The sequence below is a fragment of the Corvus brachyrhynchos genome, unplaced genomic scaffold (genome assembly GCF_000691975.1).
Source record: "Corvus brachyrhynchos isolate BGI_N302 unplaced genomic scaffold, ASM69197v1 scaffold331, whole genome shotgun sequence".
In the NCBI taxonomy this organism is placed as follows: Eukaryota; Metazoa; Chordata; class Aves; order Passeriformes; family Corvidae; genus Corvus; species Corvus brachyrhynchos.
The window spans coordinates 1,943,436-1,951,905 of record NW_008237229.1 but is presented as its reverse complement, the minus strand read 5'-3'; the positions used below and the strand labels follow the sequence as shown (position 1 = coordinate 1,951,905).

The 8,470-nt window shown below is 37.7% G+C and overlaps 1 protein-coding gene across 1 annotated transcript in view; it reads left to right on the top strand.

Annotated features, from left to right (window-relative positions):
* Positions 1–1,121: 1,121 nt before the first annotated feature.
* Positions 1,122–8,470, top strand: part of PTPN2 (protein tyrosine phosphatase, non-receptor type 2) — a gene marked incomplete at its 5' end in the record, with an annotated part of 29,155 nt that continues 21,806 nt past the window's right edge. The window contains one exon of the mRNA XM_017729471.1: positions 1,122–1,236. Within this exon, the coding sequence (XP_017584960.1) occupies positions 1,122–1,236 (115 nt within the window). The remainder of the gene's footprint in view (positions 1,237–8,470) is intronic.

Sequence of the window (8,470 nt, the reverse complement as noted above, 5' to 3'; positions counted from 1 at the left end):
TATGTGGAGTATTGATTCTTGGCAGTTGGTGTTCCACACTGTGATTTATGTTCTTTACAGGTTGGCACTACATTTAAAGAAAGGTCACGCAACCAGTGCTAAAAATTGGCGCTTTCTTTTGTACGTTATATTTCCGCTGATGCCCATTTTGGCTGTGTTCATTGTCTGGGAATAGACTAGACTATTTAGGAAGTTTGAGCACAAAGATAGCGGGAACATTGAGAAGACCAAAGAATGCTCAGTTGTAATAAGAAGTTTAAATGCCCTTTGGGATATAATGATCAAATGTAGCAACATAATCTAAAAACAGAAGGAGAATTCAAAGAAAAATATTGTTAATTCTGTACTGTACGACATTTCTGCTGAGACAGCGTCAGTACAGAGATGTAAAGACAGAGTAGAACACATTGAAGGCTGTTTTCAGTTTTCTGCATAAGATAATTCTGTGTATCTTAGTGAAGTTGTAGAAAAGATGCACTCAGACAACAAATTAATAAAGCAGAATATTCAGAACATGTGAACAGTAGGGTCCTTAAAACAGTGTGTGAGTCTGAATGTCTCACAGATTACTGGAAGGTTTGTATTAATGCATGGGGAGAAGCAGGCTTTGATTTCACATTGATATTTGTGACTCTAGAATTCTTCATATTGGTTCATGTTTAACTACAGCTGTATGGGATGAGCCATCAAACCACCAAGAATAATCCTATGGCTCTTAATAGTAGCCATAATCATTAACTAGTTCACTTACCTTTGTGGGGTTTTATGCTACCAGTCGCTGTAAAGGAGCCAGCATAATACTGCTGCTGCATCTGAGTCCTTATTGCTTTGGGAGATAATGTGCTACTCTGAGGTAAACTGTAAACGTAATAAATATCTGGGGTTTGGGGTTTTTTGCCCTTTGATCCTGATGTCTCAGTTACTTGTGTTATGTTTGGTGGTTTTAGCCAAATGTAGGAAGATCTAAATGGTAACAGTTTGGCCATGGATGAGGCACGTCTTTTGAGGGAAAATGACACTAGGGGCAGTAAAAGTTGGTTTAAAAAATGTTAGTTATTAATAATGTTACTTAATTAGTAGTATGTATAGAACAGTAATCTTAATCAGGTTGCTGGCTATAAGTCAATTTTTTTTGTCTTTTTAAGGAAATCCGACATAAATCCACTGACTTTCCTCACAGAGTTGCAAAATATCCAGAAAACAGAAATCGAAACAGATACAGAGATGTTAGTCCATGTGAGTATCTTTTCTGCAGTCATTGCAGTAAACTTACTAGACCTTCTCTTACCCTGTTGACTTTAAACAATAAAATATTTGGGGTAATAAATCATGGTCATTGCAAATTTTGCATTTTGTTTATTTCTGTAGGCATGTATCCTGTGATAAATGTGGGGCTTTTGATAACACATACACAAATGTGTATAACAGGAGGAACAAAAGTCTGCTGGTTAAACTCATTGTGCTGAATGGTGAATGAGAGATGGTTGCAAGTCATAGGTATTAGTGTATAGGTAAATGTTTGTGAGCTGCAAAATAATGTTTTAGAGATATTTTTCTCATAGGGAAATTATTTGTTTAGTAGTGCTTCATCTATTGTAAAAAATGAGCATAGAGCTTAAGTTAATAAGCCTTGACTGACAGAAGTGTTTTCTTTTTGGACTGAGTGATTCTGCACATCTACAAGGTGATGTGGATAAATGCCACTCAATTTCTACTGTTGCTTTAAAAAATGCTTCAGATTTTGTTGGTTTTGTGTATGTGGTAAATAAGGTATGGAGTGCTTTGTACTTCTGCTAATTGCTGTGAAATGGTCTTTTTGACATAATGATCTTATGTCTCATGTGAAACGAGCTTTTTTTTTTTAGACCAGCTTCTCTGCTACAGAGATGTTGTGGGCTTCTTTTCATCAGCATATTACTTCAGAAACTGTTAAGCCAAAATTATTGCAAAAAGATATGTGAGCTACAGATAGGGGAAAAAAAATTGTACAGCTTTAATTTTTTTGCAGTATAATAAAACTGGGACAGATAACATGTTTGAAGTTTCCCAGAATACTAAAGGGTCCTAAAAGCCACCTTGTTACTGGATCTAGAGTTTTTGAAGGGTTGCTGGTATATTGGGACTTTTTGTTTAAGAGCCTGATCTGAATACCTATTCTAAGATTTGGAGAAGTGCTGAGCTCCTTGTTTCCAGTTGAAAGTTGTGGTAACAGCATGTGCATAACACTTCTCAGAATGACATGGAAAGGGTCTTGGATTGAGTCACACCAGTCAGATGTGGTGCTGCGTGCTGCTCCTTAGACTGCTGCTGGGATGCTCCAGTGGCACAGTGAATTCGCACCAAATAGGTCCAGTCTGGTGTGGTGCTGAACCCTTGTGCTGCACACTGATGAAACTGAACTTAGGAATCCAGTGCATGGCCTCCTTGCTGTGTCTGCATGGCATTCTGCTGGAGAAGGTGTCCAGCTCTGAGGAGATACCTCCGATGAGGCAAGGCTCACTGACTTTCACTGTAGGCTGAGGAAATGGAGACAGGCCTCTGGGGGACACATGTTTGTGCAGAGGGACTTGGGTGAACCAGCTTTGCTGTCCTGTTACAGCATGGCATTAGCATCTTACAGTGCTGAAGGAGATGTTTTATTCACTTTCTGCTTCATACTTAAGTTGCAATGGGGGTTGTAAGATGAAAAGGCAGGAAATTAGATTTGAACCCAGAAGTTGCAGGTTCTAGTCCTGGGTCTAACATCCTATACAATCAGAAGCTGTATCCATGCATTTACTTTTCTCCCATACATGGATTTAATTTATACAAAGAGAATGAAAATTTACTTTCGAAGTACTTGAGCTTTTTTCTTTCTGTTTAAAAACAGTGTTTCTAAAATAGATAAAAATACATTGCATTATTTAAATAGCATTTAATAATGCCTCCAGTAATACCTTACAGATGTGACTTGTATTCATCTCCTGCAGTTATTTGGAGCTCAGCATTTTCCTTAATCATGGCATGCCTTTTACAGTAGTGAAGAGCATCAAATGCCTCTGGCTTAGTCATGGCAAAGCCTGCTTCTGAAACATGTTTATACCCAGTAGGAAAAAAAAAAAAGATTGTATTAATTCCTGGGCCCAGTGCAAAAGCAGAGATAGATAAAATCTAGTATTGGAGTAGTAGTCAGGCTCAGGAAAGGGCTAGAGCCGTTACACTCTGACATAAATTATAACATAATGAATGAACTAAGATGGTGAAGTTTATGAGGAATGTGTCAGTTTTTAGCATTTATGAAAGAAAGATGGTTTGAATTGCTCCACCTAGATAGCTTGCAGAACTGGGCACTAGGAACAAAGCTGTATGAGGAGAACAGAGCAAAACACTGTGTTTGAACTAGTTGATTCCTCTGGAATTTTACTTTTGTGTTTTCAAATATGACTCATAATTGGTTCAGTAATGATGAGAGGAGGAGAAAGACACCTGAAAGGGAGTATATGATAAATAAGATTTCAAGGTAGCAGTACCTAAATTTCAAAGCAGCTGGGATAAAAGCTGCATGGTTTGGTCACTGTGGTGAACACATCTAATTGTGGTGCATGTATGCAAGGACTTGGTGTTGCAGAAATGCGAGACGACTCAGTCTCACACAATCTTGATGTCTCAGTCCTTCACTTTGCAAATTTTGCTGCCTTTTAACAGTGTTTAGATGAAAAATGGGTGATATTAATATTCTCTAATAGTCAGAGGCCTTCAGAACCAGCTGTTGGACTTTTAAGATCTATCTACATCATCATACTGTAAGACATAATTTAAAGAAAGAATTTTATTTCTCCAAAAGCAGTGTGAAAATGGTTTGTTAACTGTGATAGCAGCCAAGCCAGTTTAAAATCTGAGGTGGTGGAAATGCAAAGATTGTTCTGTTTTACGGAAAATATGTCAATTACAAGTACAGGAAAAAATGCTTTGGGTTGGTTTGCCCCATTTGACCTGCAATATCGGGGACAAGTACACTGAAACAAACTTGTGTCTGTTACATGTATTTCTAGGTAAAAATTGATTTCTGTTTGCTGGGAAAGGCTAATCATTTCTGCCCATTACAGTTGAGTTTCGCAGTGTTTCCAGTTTCTTAAGTATTTTTGTTAGTGTCCGGTTTTGTTGGCTAAAGAGCTGTAGCATATATAAGTTTGGTTTGGTAAAAGCCCTCAAGAGTTACTGGCTAGCTGAAAAAAAAATAGAAGTCTAATAGTTTGGTATTAGTCTAGAATAGAGAGAGGAGTATTTTGGCTCCATAGTACTATTGAAACAGGAAGTTAATCTGAAATAGGTTTGGTTTGACAGCCAGTCATTTCCGGACAGATGAAACCATTTCTCATAAAACGTTGTTAACAGAGGAAAGTAAGTTGTGAGGTTGTTGTTCTTTATTAATAATTTTAATGAAACGCCAAAGATTTCTGTAATTAACTTTCCTTCTAAATCTTATCCTTAGTTGTTATCAGAGGAGTCTGGTGTCTCAGATTGACTGTAAACACCTTTAGAGCTGAGTTCCCAGATTTACAGGCAAGAAGGAAATCCCCTTGGCAAAATTGGCAGGGTTGTTTTTTTTTTTTTTTCCTTTTGCTTTTGGAGGGTAGATGGGGGTTTACACAGATTTCTCTTCAGCCTTCCTCTGTAATATGGTGTGTGGCTCAAGAACCTGGGACATCTGAGCATTTTTCCCTGATAGATCATGTTGCTTTTGGAAGATCTTGCAAGGTAGAGATTTCTCATGTTTTCTTCCTGTGGCCTTGAGTAGGTTTTGTGTCAGACCTTTCAACCATAGGCTTGCAGCTGGCATAGAGTACAGGAGAGGAACATGAAGAGTATTGTGCTTTACAGGGAACAGAGTTGGAGCTGATTTGAATGCTTTTGCACATGGTGCCTATTAATTACCGTTGCAGGAATGTTCTCCTTCTGTCCTGTGTTTCGAGTGTATGTGCTGAGAACAGAGAGATGTTCAGCCCAAAATAACCCTGCTGTATTTCTTGTCCATATTAGAAGCTGACATTGATGATTTTTATGACATTATCTAATGATTCTCTAAAACATCTTACCACATGAAACATTGTAAAATAAACTCAATGTGCTGCTTTTGCAGATACTTCTTTGGGGTTGGGGAAGAGGGAAACTTTATAGCACATGCTGATATAAACTTAAATGTATCTTAAGATTTCTTTTCCATGGTCCTGCTTACAAGTGTAAGCATCCTGTGCGGCAGTGACACACATATTTTGGTATGAATACATTTCAGTCATGAGCTAGGCCGTGACTGATGTGATGGCATTCATTGCGTACAACTGGTGACACGGTGGTGAGGAAAAGTAATTTTGCCTTTTCCTTGCCGTAGGCTACCTCTGAAACTTGAGACTGTAAGTCTAGTGACAGAGTATTGCAATTTGAATAATTTAGCAGCTCAGATAGACTAGATTTAGATTAGTGAAATGGAGGGGATTTGTTGGTAGGCAGGAGAGGGTCAGGCAGGGTCACTGGGATGACTTGCAGCTGCATGTTTTATTTATGACTTTATTTAATCCACTAAGTAGCATTTCTCCCTCCTCTATTGTTACTAGCTCTATATTTGGGGAACCAGAGACATCTTCTGGATAAAAGATAATTTTGAAGTTATACAGTGTTCTAGAAACAGTTATTTTTAAATGAAAACCTTTCATTAACCAACTGCAAGAACTATATCATGTAAAATGCCAAACATTTTGTGTCTTGGTTTTAACTGGATCTGTCATTTTCTGTTAAGCAGGAAGCGATGATGGGCAGTGTGAAGTCTTAGCATTATTTGAGGCATGGGAAGTATTGTTAGTGACACAGGGTTTCACTGGAAATGGGTAATCTGAGTTTGCTTATCTCAGACAGGGTCATTCTGGGAGTGTTTTTTCTCAGTGCAGGGAGCCAGAATGAGAATAATTTTCAAGGTTTCCACTTCCTTTTCAGGCTGCATAGTTTGTTGAAATAGGGGAATTAGCACTTCAGAAAATGAGTACTGTATTTTAGCTGCTGTAGGCATGGCAACACATAAGATAAATCTTATCTTAAAGATGGGTTTATCATTCATATAAATCTTAAGTACTTTGTAACTGGAAATTATATACGTACGGGAAGTACATTACAGCTAACTCACTGTCAAAAATTGGCTTGCTTCACTTAATTCAGAAGAGCAAGCCAGGGTTTGAATGAGGTTTCTAGGTCATTGTGTCCTTTAAGAACCTCATCCCTTGAAAGAAGGGAAATCAATATATTCTAGTGGCTTTCTTTGTCCTGTGGACTGCATGCCAGAGTACTTGCAGGATCTCCTCTGTTTTAGCTGGGGAGAGAGAGGGAGGCTCTGTCTGTGCACAGAATTAGCTGTTAAAGGGACTTTAAAAAAAACAACTTGCAGAACTTTGTCATGTTTACAAAGCAGAATTTATAAGAAGGGGAAAAATGAAGCTGAGAACGTAAGGATTAAAGCAGGAAACCTCCTTGGAGGCTGCAGTTGTCTGCCCCTGGCAGCAGTACAGCAGCTGCCGCTGGGTATTAAACTGTTAACAGTGCTTGCTTGCGTCACCTTTCCGAGAACACTGGTACCGGTATGTGTGATTTACTATAACAAGATCTTAAGTTTTTCCTGTTGGCAAATGACATGTAATATTTACAGAGGTCTTGGTTTCTTTCCAGTAGAAACATTTCAGATAAAGTGATACATGAAAGGAAAAAGTAATGCTTTCCTATTGTGGCAAAATAATACAAGGAGATGTATTTTACTTTCAAATGCATATGCATCCTAATTTTGCTGTGTCTTGGCTTTGATAATATTTTTTTCTTCACACAGAGGTATCATAAGTCTTTTAAGACTCCTGAAAGTCAGAATGGTGTTGCCTTATGACTGGAATGCTGATGAAAACAGACTAGCCCAGTATATTTCTCATGCTTTTATATCAAAAATAAATTTTCAGCATATTTCTGTTCTCTGCTTGTTCGTGTGTGACTGTATATAAAAGTTAGGAGCTAAAGGAGGTAGGGCAACAACCCCAAATTTGACTGCTTCAGCAACTGCAAAATAGTTCTACTTTACTGTTGACTTCTTTACTTGAATTGAGCAAGGTCATCTTAGGCAGCTGCCAATAGCAGATAGATGAGGGAGAATGTAAAGGCAGATCAAGATGTAGTAAATGTACTTTTCCCAGGTTTCCAAACACATGGAAAGTATTCATATTAAATCATACAAGCAGTCTGTAGAACAAGAGTCTAATTCAGTAACTGTTTTTTGATTGCCGTCAGCTTTTTGCCTATCCAGGTTTATATTTATGGATTTCTGAGATAAGCCTTGTGCTGTACAGGCTGGCTGTGAGTTCAGCTATTGTACTTGTGCTGAATTTGATACTTGTAGCTGCTAATGTCAAAGCTCACAGCTTTGTGTGTGTTTCCCAAAGTGTTTGTCTAAAGGAAGTGAGACTTTTGGTGCAAGGATGGGTGGATTGACATTTTAACAGCAGTCTGGGCCCTGATTGAGTTTTGTGGGTTAGACTAGGTGAATTTGGTTTTAAAAATTGGTATTACATCGTAATTCACTCTGCTGTTAGTTTCCTTATGGAATCTCTTCCATCTCTTCATGAATTATGTTGAAGTTTCTTGAATTAATTTTAGTTTGCTATTTTTTATTTACTCTTCTTAGTCTGCTAGGTGTTGAGCTTCAGGAGGTTTACAGTCAGTTGAATCTCATTTCTGTAGTTGTGTACAAATTTTAAACTGAAAGTGCTGTTTATTTAATACAGTGACTGATAAACGGCTGAAGGATTACTTACTGTGAACAAGTCTGATTACCTAGATGTCTCCTAGAGGTTCATAAATCAGATACTAAAAGGTTCTAGGAACAACCACAATCACTTTTTATTATGCAGTATTTTAGTTTGACAGTATGATAATCTTTCTCATATTAATGTTAGAATTTTAAACAGTCCTTTGCTTGCCTCTGCCATAAAAAGGGGAATGGTCCATCTCGCTTGTGTAATTTTGAGATGAAACCATGTAGTTAGATTAGGCTTCATTTAATTGGATGATTTTTTAAATATTTCTGGGTTTTGCATGTGCCTTTTTAGTATTTTTATGTTCTGTAATATTAGACAATAACTTAGAGGGAAAATTGAATTGATCAAAGCCTGGCTTGAATTACTGCAATTAGATTTTTTAGCTGTGTGAGCTTAACTTTATGATTCTCCCTCAACCTTTGAAACTGCAGTTCACCAAAAATCTTGGAATTTTAGGAAATCATGTAGTGGAGTCATCTGGTGTGATAAGACAGTGTTGCCTGAAGTGAGTTGTGGTGCTGTTGATTAGGGAGTCAAGCAGCTGTAGAGAGATGACTGTGAGAACTTTTTGGCATGTGTGGAAGGTTTGTTTTGTTTGGTTGGGGTTTTTAAAAGAAAAATAGGTATTCCAGTTTTCTGAGCAGCTTCTA